Here is a 14,273-nt window from a genome sequence, read left to right as displayed (position 1 = left end):
GAAGGATAGGTGTAAGCTCTTCTCTAAGTGTTTGATAGAATTTGCCTGTAAAGCCATCTGGTCCTGGGCTTTTTTTGTTTGAAGATTTTAAATCACAGTTTCAATTTTAGTGCTTGTGATTGGTCTGTTTATATTTTGTATTTTTTCCTGGTTCAGTTTCGGAAGGTTGTGCTTTTCTAAGAATTTGTCCATTTCTTCCAGGTTGTCCATTTTATTGGATATGGTTGCTTGTATTAATCTCTCATGATCCTTTGTATTTCTGCAGTGTCAGTTGTTACTTCTCTGTTTTCATTTCTAATTCTATTAATTAATTTATTTTATTTTTGCTGTGTTGGGTCTTCGTTTCTGTGCGAGGGCTTTCTCTAGGTGTGGCAAGCAGGAGCCATTCTTCATTGCAGTGCGCGGGCCTCTCACTATCACGGCCTCTCTTGTTACGGAGCACAGGCTCCAGACGTGCAGGCTCAGTAGTTGCGGCTCATGGGCCTAGTTGCTCCGCGGCATGTGGGATCTTCCCAGACCAGGGCTCAAACCCGTGTCCCCTGCATTAGCAAGCAGATTCTCAACCACTGCACCACCAGGGAAGCCCCTCTAATTCTATTGATTTGCGTCTTCTCCCTTTTTTTCTTGATGAGTCTGGCTAATGGTTTATCAATTTTGTTTATATGCTTTTGTTTATTTGCTTTTAAGTTTCATTAGGTCCCATTTGTTTATTTTTGTTTTAATTTTCATTACTCCCGGAGGTTGGTCAAAAAAGGTGTTGCTGTGGTTTATGTCAAAAAGTGTTCTGCCTACTTTTTCCTCTAAGAGTCTTGTAGTGTCTGGTCTTACTTTTAGGTCTTTAATCCATTTTGAGTTTATTTTTGTGAATGGTGTTAGGGAGTGTCCTAATTTCATTCTTTTACATGTAGCTGTCCAGTTTTCCCAGAACCACTCATTGAAGAGGCTGTCTTTGTCCATTGTATATTTTTGCCTCTTTTGTCATAGATTAGGTGACCATAGGTGCGAGGGTTTATCTCTTTGTCCATTGAATTTTATACTTTTCTTTCAAGTTGTTGGTGTTCCTGAAATGATTCGTGATTTTTGCTTGTGTACTCATTTTTGTATTTTAGAATTTCTATCAGCTAATTCTGTTTTCTGTAAATTGTCTCTAGTGATTGTGTGAGAGAGGCAGGGATTGTAGTTTGGGGATGGGATATGTCATCCTTTCTCTGGTATTGGCTACTTGAGTCCTTGCTCTGCCCTTCTAGCCTGAATACCTACATTCTCTGCTGTCTCCTCTTCACAAGTTCCTGCAGTTTGCTTGGGAGGACATCATGTGTTCTCCTGAGTTGATAAGTCTCATATTTACCTAGAGACTCCTGCTTCTTTTATCTGTACTAGTCTTCCCCTACATGTTAGGGCTTTAAATTCCCCCATTCTTTTCTCTGAAGTTTTCATTCTGATTACTTTTTATCTTTTAGAATTCCTCTAAATATCTGGTTAGATATTGACACTCTTTTGTTTCACATTCCTATTCCTAATTTATTATTTTTGAAAAATATCTTTTCATTCACTATGTGGCATTGGGCGGGGGGCGGGGGGACGAAGGTAAGCAGCATTGCTCAATTTGCCAAATACAATCCTTATAAACCATGGGAGTCAGATGCATTGTGAGTATGTTGTGTTTTTTCGTAAGTGGTATAAGAGCTCAGGGTCAAGAATAGTGTACTATAAACTTTCTGCAAGGAGTTCTTTCCTTAAGTTTCTAAAATTGGTTTCTCACGGAGCATCATAAGCATTAGTAACTTTTTATAAATATAGTTATAACTGTGAATACATAATCCTTTAAAAATGTTATTAATTCCTTATACAATTATCATTTTTAATATGCTTTGATATTATCTTTTTATAGTGACATTAAAATAATAGGCAATTTGTCCTCATGGAGGACAATACTCCCTTTTTCTTGCTCTCTGGTGAACGTTGGGATGGGAGTTTAGCACAGCAAGAGTTATGAGACCACTCACTCTTAGCACTTCTGTGGTCATGATGGAATGTACAGTTTCTTAAGGAAGAGGGATTTTGTTGCAGCTTAAGGATTGGTGTATGTAAGCATAAGAGAGTTTCTTTTGTATTAATTAGTGTTATCTGAATATTTTGATTATTTGTTTGCATTACTGCTAAAAGGTAACAGAGGAGTAACTTTGTATGACTGAATTTTATAGTCATGATTTACGACAGGGGTCAGGTAAATATTTTCAGCTTTGTTGGCTATATGATCTCTGTTGCAAGTATAATTTTGTTGTAGCTTGAAAGTCATAAGACAATATGTAAATGAATGAGTGTGACTGTGTTCCAGTAAACTTCAGGACACTAAAACTTGTTTTTCATATAATTTTCACATGCTATGAAATTTTATTCTTTTTTAGATATCCCCCCATTAAAAAAATATAAAAACCTTTCTAAGTTTATGGGATATATGAACATCGGTAGTGGCTGGTTTCCAGCCCCTAATTTAGACTGTATAATAACATGGAAAATATTTATAATATATTGAGTTAATAAATAGCAGGTTACAAAACACTATCTGTAGTGTAGTCCCATTTATGTTAAAAAGCAATCATCAGTATACAGATAGCAGTAGAAGAAGAGCTATCAAAATATTAATTGTGGCTCCCTGTTGGTGATTAGATTATGGGTAAAGTTAAACTTCTATACTGTGTTCATTTGCATTTTCTGAGTTTTGTACCCTGAATATTTATTATGTTGTTTTTAAAAATAAACATTCTTGTATCAGAAAAAAGTTATTTAAAAACTGACAGAATCTACATTTTCAGCAAAATTGGGTTATTCATTGTTTTTTGGGTTTTTTTTTAAACATCTTTATTGGTGTATAATTGCTTTACAATGGTGTGTTAGTTTCTGCTTTATAACAAAATGAGTCAGTTATACATATACATATGTTCCCATATCTCTTCCCTCTTGTGTCTCCCTCCCTCCCACCCTCCCTATCCCACCCCTCCAGGCGATCACAAAGCACCCACCTGATCTCCGTGTGCTATGCGGCTGCTTCCCACTAGCTATCTACCTTACATTTGGTAGTGTATATATGTCCATGCCTCTCTCTCGCTTTGTCACAGCTCACCCTTCCCCCTCCCCATATCCTCAAGTCCGTTCTCTAGTAGGACTGTGTCTTCATTCCTGTCTTACCCCTAGGTTCGTCATGACATTTTTTTTTCTTAAATTCCATATATATGTGTTAGCATACGGTATTTGTCTTTTTCTTTCTGACTTACTTCACTCTGTATGACAGACTCTAGGTCTATCCACCTCATTACAAATAGCTCAATTTCGTTTCTTTTTATGGCTGAGTAATATTCCATTGTATATATGTGCCACATCTTCTTTATGCATTCATCTGATGATGGACACTTAGGTTGTTTCCATCTCCGGGCTATTGTAAATAGAGCTGCAATGAACATTTTGGTACATGACTCTTTTTGAATTATGGTTTTCTCAGGGTATATGCCCAGTAGTGGGATTGCTGCGTCATATGGTAGTTCTATTTGTAGTTTTTGAAGGAACCTCCATACTGTTCTCTGTAGTGGCTGTACCAAGTCACATTCCCACCAGCAGTGCAAGAGGGTTCCCTTTTCTCCACACCCTCTCCAGTATTTATTGTTTCTAGATTTTTTGATGATGGCCATTCTAACTGGTGTGAGATGATATCTCATTGAGTTTTGATTTGCATTTCTCTAATAATTAATGATGTTGAGCATTCTTTCATGTGTTTGTTGGCAGTCTGTATATCTTCTTTGGAGAAATGTCTGTTTAGGTCTTCTGCCCATTTTTGGATTGGGTTGTTTGTTTTTTTGTTATTGAACTGCATGAGCTGCTTATAAATTTTGGAGATTAATCCTTTGTCAGTTGCTTCATTTGCAAATAATTGTCTCCCATTCTGAGGGTTGTCTTTTCGTCTTATTTATGGTTTCCTTTGCTGTGCAAAAGCTTTGAAGTTTCATGAGGTCCCATTTGTTTATTTTTGTTTTTATTTCCATTTCTCTAGGAGGGGGTCAAAAAGGATCTTGCTGTGATTTATGTCATAGAGTGTTCTGCCTATGTTTTCCTCTAAGAGTTTGATAGAGTCTGGCCTTACATTTAGGTCTTTAATCCATTTTGAGCTTATTTTTGTGTATGGTGTTAGGGAGTGATCTAACCTCATTCTTTTACATGTAGCTGTCCAGTTTTCCCAGCACCACTTACTGAAGAGGCTGTCCTTTCTCCACTGTACATTCCTGCCTCCTTTATCAAAGATAAGGTGACCATATGTGCGTGGGTTTATCTCTAGGCTTTCTATCCTGTTCCATTGATCTATCTTTCTGTTTTTGTGCCAGTACCATACTGTCTTGCTTACTGTAGCTTTATAATATAGTCTGAAGTCAGGGAGCCTGATTCCTCCAGCTCCATTTTTCGTTCTCAAGATTGCTTTGGCTATTCGGGGTCTTTTGTGTTTCCATACAAATTGTGAGATTTTTTGTTCTAGTTCTGTAAAAAATGCCAGTGGTAGTTTGATAGGGATTGCATTGAATCTGTAGATTGCTTTGGGTAGTAGAGTCATTTTCACAATGTTGATTCTTCCAATCCAAGAACATGGTATATCTCTCCATCTATTTGTATCACCTTTAATTTCTTTCATCAGTGTCTTATAATTTTCTGCATACAGGTCTTTTTGTCTCCTTAGGTAGCTTTATTTCTAGTATCTTATTCTTTTTGTTGCAGTGGTAAATGGGAGTGTTTTCTTGATTTCACTTTCAGATTTTTCATCATTAGTGTATAGGAATGCCAGAGATTTCTGTGCATTAATTTTGTATCCTGCAACTTTACCAAATTCAGTGATTAGCTCTAGTAGTTTTCTGGTAGCATCTTTAGGATTCTCTATGTATAGTATCATGTCATCTGCAAACAGTGACAGCTGTACTTCTTCTTTTCCGATTTGGATTCCTTTTATTTCCTTTTCTTCTCTGATTGCTGTGGCTAAAACTTCCAAAACTGTGTTGAATAAGAGTGGTGAGAGTGGGCAACCTTGTCTTTTTCCTGATCTTAGTGGAAATGCTTTCAGTTTTTCACCGTTGAGGACGATGTTGGCTGTGGCTTTGTCATATATTGCCTTTATTGTGTTGAGAAAAGTTCCCTCTCTGCCTACTTTCTGCAGGGTTTTTATCATACATGGGTGTTGAATTTTGTCAAAAGCTTTCTCTGCATCTATTGAGATGATAATATGGTTTTTCTCCTTCAATTTGTTAATGTGGTGTATCACATTGATTGATTTGCGTATATTGAAGAATCCTTGCATTCCCGGAATAAACCCTACTTGATCATGGTGTATGATCCTTTTAATGTGCTGTTGTATTCTGTTTGCTAGTACTTTTTTGAGGATTTTTGCATCTATGTTCATTGGTGATATTGGCCTGTAGTTTTCTTTCTTTGTGACATCCTTGTCTGGGTTTGGTATCAAGGTGATGGTGACCTCGTAGAATGAATTTGGGAGTTTTCCTCCCTCTGCTATATTTTGGAAGAGTTTGAGAAGGATAGGTGTTAGTTCTTCTCTAAATGTTTGATAGAATTCGCCTGCGAAGCCATCTGGTCCTGGGCTTTTGTTTTTTGGAAGATTTTTAATCACAGTTTCAATTACAGTGCTTGTTGATTGGTCTGTTCATATTTTCTATTTCTTCCTGATTCAGTTTTGGCAGGTTGTGCATTTCTAAGAATTTGTCCACTTCTTCCAGGTTGTCCATTTTATTGGCATAGAGTTGCTTGTAGTAATCTCTCATGATCTTTTGTATATCTGCAGTGTCAGTTGTTACTTCTCCTTTTTCATTTCTAATTCTGTTGATTTGAGTTTTTTCCTTTTTTTCTTGATGAGTCTGGCCAGTGGTTTATCTATTTTGTTTATCTTCTCAAAGAACCAGTTTTTAGTTTTAATGATCTTTGCTATCGTTTCCTTCATTTCTTTTTCATTTATTTCTGATCTGATTTTTATGATTTCTTTCCTTCTGCTAACTTTGCGGGTTTTTTTGTTCTTCTTTCTCTAATTGCTTTAGGTGCAAGGTTAGGTTGTTTATTCGAGATGTTTCCTGTTTCTTAAGTTGGGCTTGTATTGCTATAAACTTCCCTCTTAGAACTGTTTTTGTTGCATCCCATAGGTTTGGGGTTGTCATGTCTCCATTGTCATTTTTTTCTAGGTATTTTTTAATTTCCTCTTTGATTTCTTCAGTGATCACTTCGTTATTAGGTAGTGTATTGTTTAGCCTCCATGTGTTTGTATTTTGTACATATCTTTTTCTGTAATTGATATGTAGTCTCATAGCGTTGTGGGCGGAAAAGATACTTGATACAATTTCAATTTTCTTAAATTTACCAAGGCTTGATTTGTGACCCAAGATATGATCTATCCTGGAGAATGTTCCATGAGCACTTGAGAAAACTGTGTATTCTGTTGTTTTTGGATGGAATGTCCTATAAATATCAATTAAATCCATCTTGTTTAATGTAGCATTTAAAGCTTGTGTTTCCTTATTTATTTTCATTTTGGATGATCTGTCCATTGGTGAAAGTGGGGTGTTAAAGTCCCCTACTATGAATGTGTTACTGTCGATTTCCCCTTTTATGGCTGTTAGTATCTGCCTTATGTATTGAGGTGCTCCTATGTTGGGTGCATAAATATTTACAATTGTTATATCTTCTTCTTGGATTGATCCCTTGATCATTATGTAGTGTCCTTCTTTGTCTCTTCTAATAGTCTTTATTTTAAAGTCTATTTTTGTCTGATATGAAAATCGCTACTCTAGCTTTCTTTTGATTTCCATTTGCATGGAATATCTTTTTCCATCCCGTTACCTTCAGTTAGTATGTGTCTCTAGGTCTGAAGTGGGTCTCTTGTAGACAGCATATATATGGGTCTTGTTTTTGTATCCATTCAGCCAGTCTGTGTCTTTTGGTGGGAGCATTTAGTCCATTTACATTTAAGGTAATTATCAATACGTATGTTCCTTTTCCCATTTTCTTAATTTGTTTTGGGTTCGTTATTGTAGGTCTTTTCCTTCTCTTGTGTTTCTTGCCTAGAGAAGTTCCTTTAGCATTTGTTGTAATGCTCGTTTGGTGGTGCTGAACTGTCTCAGCTTTTGCTTGTCTGTAAAGGTTTTAATTTCTCCATCAAATCTGAATGAGATCCTTGCTGGGTAGAGTAATCTTGGTTGCAGGTTTATCTCCTTCATTAATTTAAATATGTCCTTCCACTCCCTTATGGCTTGCAGAGTTTCTGCTGAAAGATCAGCTGTTAACCCTATGGGGATTCCCTTGTGTGTTATTTGTTGTTTTTCCCTTGCTACTTTTAATATGCTTTCTTTGTATTTAATTTTTGACAGTTTGATTAATATGTGTCTTGGCGTATTTCTCCTTGGATTTATCCTGTATGGGACTTTCTGTGCTTCCTGGACTTGATTAACTATTTCCTTTCCCATATTAGGCAAGTTTTCAACTATAATCTCTTCAAATATTGTCTCAGTCCCTTTCTTTTTCTCTTCTTCTTCTGGAGCCCCTATAATTCGAATGTTGGTGCGTTTGATGTTGTCCCAGAGGTCTCTGAGATTGTCCTCAGTTCTTTTCATTCTTTTTTCTTTATTCTGGTCTGCAGTAATTATTTCCACTATTTTATCTTCCAAGTCACTTATCCGTTCTTCTGCCTCAGTTATTCTGCTCTTGATCCCACCTAGAGTATTTTTCATTTAATTTATTGTGTTGTTCATTACTGTTTGTTTCATCTTTAGTTCTTCTAGGTCCTTGTTAAATGTTTCTTGCATTTTGTCTATTCTATTTCCAAGATTTTGGATCATCTTTACTATCATTATTTTGAATTCTTTTTTAGGTAGACTCCCTATTTCCTCTTCATTTGTTAGGTCTGGTGGGTTTTTATCTTGCTCCTTCATCTGCGGTGTGTTTTTCTGTCTTCTCATTTTGCTTATCTTACTGTGTTTGAGGTCTCCTTTTTGCAGGCTGCAGGTTCCTAGTTCCCTTTGTTTTTGGTGTCTGTCCCTAGTGGCTAAGGTTGGTTCAGTGGGTTGTGTAGGCTTTGTGGTGGAGGGGACTAGTGCCTGTGTTCTGGTGGATGAGGCTGGATCTTGTCTCTCTGGTGGGCAGGTCCACGTCTGGTGGTGTGTTTTGGGGTGTCTGTGGACTTATTATGATTTTAGGCAGCCTCTCTGCTAATGGGTGGGGTTGTGTTCCTGCTTTGCTAGTTGTTTGACATAGGGTGTCCAGCACTGTAGCTTGCTGGTCGTTGAGTGAAGCTGGGTTCTGGCGTTCAGATGGAGATCTCTGGGAGATTTTTGTTGTTTGATATTATGTGGAAATGGGAGGTTTCTTGTGGACCAGTGTCCTGAAGTTGGCTCTCCCACGTCAGAGGCACAGCACTGACTTCTGGCTGCAGCACCAAGAGCCTGTCATCCACGTGGCTCAGAATAAAAGGGAGAAAAAGTAGAGAGAAAGAATTAGTAGAAGTAGGAAGAAAGAAAGAAAGAAAGAAGGAAGGAAGGAAGGAAGAAAGAAGAAGGAAAGAAAGAAAGGAGGACGGGAGGGAGTGACGGTGGGAGGAAGGCAGGAAGGAAGGAAAAAAGAAAGAAAGAAGGAAGATAAAGTAAAATAAAGTAAAATATAATAGAGTTATTAAATTAAAAAATAATTATTAAGAAAAAAATTAAAAAAAAATGGACGGACAGAATCTTGGGACAAATGGTGGAAGCAAAGCTATAAAGACAAAATCTCACACAGAAGCATACACATACACACTGACAAAAAGAGGAAAAGGCGAAAAAAGCATAAATCTTGCTCTCAAAGTCCCCCTCCTCAATTTGGGATGATTTGTTGTCTAAAGGAGGGAAGGAAGGAAAGAAAGAAAGAAGATAAAGTAAAATAAAGTTATTAAAATTAATTATTAAGAAAAAAAACGGACGGGTAGAACCCTAGGACAAATGGTGGAAGCAAAGCTATACAGACAAAATCTCACACAGAAGCATACACATACACACTCAGAAAAATAGGAAAAGGAGAAAAAATAATTAATCTTGCTCTCGGAGTCCACCTCAATTTGGGATGATTCGTTGTCTATTCAGGTATTCCACAGATGCAGGGCACATTAAGTTGATTGTGGAGCTTTAATCCGCTGCTTCTGAGGCTGCTGGGAGAGATTTCCCTTTCTCTTCTTTGTTCGCACAGCTCCCAGGGGCTCATCTTTGGATTGGGCCCCGCCTCTGCGTTCAGGTCGCTGGAGGGCGTCTGTTCTTCGCTCAGACAGGACGGGGTTAAAGGAGCCGCTGATTAGGAGGCTCTGGCTCACTCAGGCCGGGGGTGGGGGTGGTGGTGGGAGGGGCACGGAGTGCGGGGCGGGCCTGCGCGTCAGAGGCCGGTGCGACTTTGCACCAACCTGAGGCGCGCCGTGCGTTCTCCCGGGGAAGTTGTCCCTGGATCCCAGGAACCTGGCAGTGGCGGGTTGCACACGCTCCCTGGAAGGGGGATGTGGATAGTGACCTGTGCTCGCACAGAGTCCCCTTGCTGGCGGCAGCAGCAGCCTTAATGTCTCTCGCCCGTCTCTGGGTCCGTGCTTTTAGCCGCGGCTCGCGCCTGTCTCTGGAGTTCCTTTAAGCAGCGCTCTCAATCCTGTCTCCTCGCGCACCAGGAAACAAAGAAGGAAGAAAAAGTCTCTTGCCTCTTCCGCGGCTCCAGACCTTTTCCCGGACTCCCTCCGGGCTAGCCGTGGTGCACTAACCCCTTCAGGCTGTGTTCACGCCGCCAAACCCAGTCCTCTCCCTGCGCTCTGAACAAAGCCGGAGCCTCAGCTCGCAGCCCCGCCCGCCCCAGCGGGTGAGCAGACAAGCCTCTCGGGCTGGTGAGTGCTGGTCGGCATTGATCCTCTGTGTGGGAATCTCCCCGCTTTGCCCTCCGCACCCCTGTTGCTGTGCTCTTCTCCGCGGCTCCGAAGCTTTCCCCCTCCGCCACCCGCAGTCTCCGCCCGCGAAGGGGCTTCCTAGTGTGTGGAAACTTTTCGGCCTTCACTGCTCCCTCCCACTGGTGCAGGTTCCATCCCTATTCTTTTGTCTCTGTTCTTTCTTTTGCCCTACCCAGGTACGTGGGGAGTTTCTTGCCTTTTGGGAGGTCTGAGGTCTTCTGCCAGCGTTCAGTAGGTGTTCTGTAGGAGTTGTTCCAAGTGTAGATGTATTTCTGGTGTATCTGTGGGGAGGAAGGTGATCTCTGCGTCTTACTCTTCCGCCATCTTCCCCTTGTCCCCCCTATTCATTGTTAATTAGTCTGATACAATCTATTTTGTTTACCCTCTGCTTCATTTTTAGCCAACAAGTCCCAAATTTGGAAAAGCTGACTCATATGAAAAACTGGAAAAACTAGGAGAAGGATCTTATGCTACAGTATACAAAGGAAAAAGCAAGTAAGTTCATAAATTTTTGAATATTTCACATGTAAAATATACCTGTTCTCTTACTAGTAAGTAACAGTATGTTTAAATAATTTTTATTTAATACACAATAGATTTTCCTCCCTCAGGTTTTTTGTTGTTATCGTTGTTGTCATTGTTTTAACAGTTGTAAAAGAATTGCTTTTCTCCGTGAGCAAACAGTTTTGCAGACCTGTCCAATTTATCTTTTCTGTCCTTCCTCTCTTCCAACTTTGTTTTCTCTTTCTCTCATTGGAACCCTCAAATGAGAATTCATTTCCAGGTGAATGATGTGATTAATTTCTCATGGAGGTTTAGCATTTGCTTAAGAATAAGAGTACTGATTTGACAAAGCCAAATGTATTGATTATTCCTGACATCTTTTTAACTTGAGCTTTTACTCCATCTTTCAGAAGTCACTTAATTAAACAAACTGCAAACTCTTTCTTCCTGTGTCCTTTGGCGTCATGCCGCATATATTTCCACACAGAGAAACAACTCTTCCCCCCTTTGTCCTCTTCCCCCACATTCTCTCAGGGTCAGGGCACAGATTTGGGTTCTTAAAAAGCTTGCCCCTATATGTTTCTGATAGGCCTCCTCCCTCTCCCATATTGAATAAGAGCACAGATTTGGTGGCATGTAGCTTGTAGAAACTTTTAATACTCTTCCTGAAATAACTACAGGAGACAAAAGCCTCATTTTACCTTAATAACAGTACCAAGCAGTGTTGAGAAATTTTTTTCTAAACTATCCTTGTTATTGTCTCCCTTTTAAGTCATTGTGTAAGATAGGAAATTCTAACTAATTACTCAGCAGTAATTGAATTACTAACTAAGCTAAGTAATTAAAGAGAGAAGACAATTCTCTGAAGGATCATTTTAAACACATAATTGGAAATTTTGACTATGTGCTTATTTAGGTATTCTTTGGCTTTTCTGGAATGCAGTCTTATACCTTTGTTCATAGTTTTCAAGTTAAGATGAAGCAATATTCCTGATAAAGGAAGATATGTAAGTAAGGAAATTCAGAAATGCTGTAGATCAAAATTGAGTATTAATTTTGACTCTTAGACATTTGCCCAAAAAAAAGCCTTTAAAAAATTTGAATAGAAGAAAAATATGATGGGGAAGGAAAAAAAAATCTAGAGGGCTGTTAATGACTTCACTGTGTCTCTTAAGCATTATGGAATGTCATGGTAATGGCATAAATGGTTGAGTTAATTTCAATAGTGGTGGTGTCCCAAGTTTTTGTATTTTGTCCTAAGGAAAAATAGTACTCTACTGTGTAAAAATTACTTGAACCTTTCATGTTAATAAGGTGAAGATAACTACACTGGATTAAGCAATTACTTTGTGTAAAATATGTTGTATTCATTGTCTCATTTATTCTTCACAATACTCTATAAGAAAGGTCCCATTTTTATATTATTATAATCTCTGCTGGACCAGACATCTTGGTGCTTAGAGAAATTTAGTCACTTGTCCAAGTCAGTACAGGTTATTAGTGACAGAACTTGTCTTGGCTCATGTCTTTATGGTTTGAGGTCATCTTTTCCTAACCATTTTACATACTGCTTCCACAGGATAAGGCCTTCTTGGAAAGACTTGGTCCTTGTTGAGTATTCCAGATGGTTCTCCCAGATGCTCTGATTTGTTTTAATGGTGGATCAAACAGAAGCAAACGTACTATTTCATTATAAGGAAACAAACCAGTCATTTTGAAGTGCCTTCCCACCAGAGATATGCTCAGCTAATTTCCAGATGCAAGATAATAACTATTAAATGTTTAACTTTAAGATTTATGACAAAATCTTGAAAGATAGTTGAAACATTCTCCATTTATTATGCCCAAATAAAAGAAAGACTGCAATCTTTGAGAAGGATAGTTCTGGACAGTTAATACTTTTCACTCCATCAGGTCTCAATGTATCTTGTCAGCATTTCTCAAGCAGTTTAAATCTTGCTGGTCACATGTACTATTTAATTTCCTCCAGCTGGAGATGAAAGCCATTGACCACTCACCTGCTTTAGGAGATGGCAGGCTGCTTGTGCTTATTTGCTTTATGGTGGCAAGGTCAGGCCAAAGAACAACAGCTACGTGCCATCTAGCAACATTAAGAGAGCTGAATTTGGTGTGTCTCCTAAAGCACTATGTAATTTAAAGAGTCAACTGAATGTTAGGATCCCTGTTCCAGTACGCCTCACCACTTTCCCATAGCTGTCTGCATCCCTGCCTCCATCTTTAAACGTTATATTTAGCATCTACCCCAAGAGCAGCTATCGTTATCTTGCAACAAAGCTGCATGGCATTTGTAGAGATACCCATGATACTCAGTTGGTGAGCATTTTATATACATGTGTATTGAATTACAGGTGTCAAGTTTGGATTTTGCAATAAACCTCATTGTATTCGTTTGCTAGGACTGCTAAAACAAATACCATAGAGTGGGTGGCTAAAACAACAGAAATTTATCATCTCTTAGTTCTGGAGGCTAGATCTAAGATCAAGGTATTGGCAGAGTTGGTTTCTTTCTGAGGGTTGGTCCTGTAAGGGAGAATCTGTTCCATGCCTCTCTCCTAGCTTCTGCAGTGTGCTGGCAACCTTTGGCATTCCTGGCTCGTAGATGCATCACCCTGATGTCTGCCTTTATGGTCACATGGTGTTCTCTCTCTTGGTGTGTTTGTCTCCACATCCAAATTTCCCCTTTTTATAAGACTACTAGTCATTTTGGATTAGGGCCCACTGTAATGACCTCACTTTAGCTTGATTACTTCTATAAAGACCCTATTTCCAAATAAGGTCACATTCTGAGGTTTTAGGGGTTAGAACTTCAACATTTCTTTTTTGGAGGATACAGTTCAATCTATAACACTCATTAATTTCAAACCTCACTAATTTGGCATTGTGTTCATGATAATATTCTTCTTCATCTCCATTTATGATATATGTAAGTCGTCTTTTATTTCATGGTTCAAATATATGAGCAAAGGATATCCCCCCATCAAAAGATTTGTGTAATTGTTGACTTTGATACTGTTGCTGTCAGCCATTGTTTAGAAACCTGAGAAGAAGTACAAAGACTTTTTATTACTCTTGAATTCTCTTGAGTTTCTTATTCCTGTAGGGATACATAGGTTGGGGAGAAGTTGACTGAGATTCCTGTACTGTGTAGCCCTCTTGGTAATGAGCTTGCCTCTGAAGAATGTGGCTGGCTAACTGCAACCATTTCAACATACAACACTCACAAATAAGTTTTCCTATTTAAAAAAAAAAAGCTTTGAACTTCCCACGGTTTTATATTTGAGTAGAGATTTGTTTTGTTTTGTTTTGAAACCAGTGTTCTCCAGCTTCTTAATACTTTCTTTGTGCATGTGTGTGTTTCTGTCTGGGGAAGGGAGGCAGTTTATCATCACTCTTGCTACTAATCTTTATCCTAGTTTGATTTCCTGGTTATGTTCTCTCTTCTAAATCCCTGTAGCATTTAATTTAGGATTTTAAAAAATCATGCAGTGTATAATATGCTACATTTTAAAACATGTGGCATTTAAAAATGTCTTTAGTTCAGCCCCTTGAAATCATCTGTTTCCCAAGGACATTTGTATCAATACATTAAGAGACTGGTTAACAGTTTTTTAGCTTATTTAATTAATGACGAGTGTTTGTTATGTTGTTTTTATGCCCCTTCTATGCTGTAGGTGAAAAAGAGGGAATTTAGATACAGATTCTGCCCTCAGGAAACTTAACAGTCTGGACGGGAGACGGTCCCTATATGTAAAGAACTCTGTATGAGTTA

At 38.6% G+C, this 14,273-nt stretch overlaps 1 protein-coding gene across 4 annotated transcripts in view; it reads left to right on the top strand.

Annotated features, from left to right (window-relative positions):
- Positions 1-14,273, top strand: part of CDK14 (cyclin dependent kinase 14) — a 609,402-nt gene that overhangs the window by 184,857 nt on the left and 410,272 nt on the right. For all 4 annotated transcript variants that reach the window (XM_060020565.1, XM_060020564.1, XM_060020563.1 and 1 more), the window contains one exon: positions 10,380-10,474. In XM_060020565.1, coding sequence (XP_059876548.1) covers positions 10,380-10,474 — 95 coding nt within the window. The remainder of the gene's footprint in view (positions 1-10,379; positions 10,475-14,273) is intronic.

The sequence above is a fragment of the Delphinus delphis genome, chromosome 9, assembly GCF_949987515.2.
Source record: "Delphinus delphis chromosome 9, mDelDel1.2, whole genome shotgun sequence".
In the NCBI taxonomy this organism is placed as follows: Eukaryota; Metazoa; Chordata; class Mammalia; order Artiodactyla; family Delphinidae; genus Delphinus; species Delphinus delphis.
The sequence above is the reverse complement of the archived record's forward strand: the minus strand, read 5'-3'. Positions and strand labels throughout refer to the sequence as shown.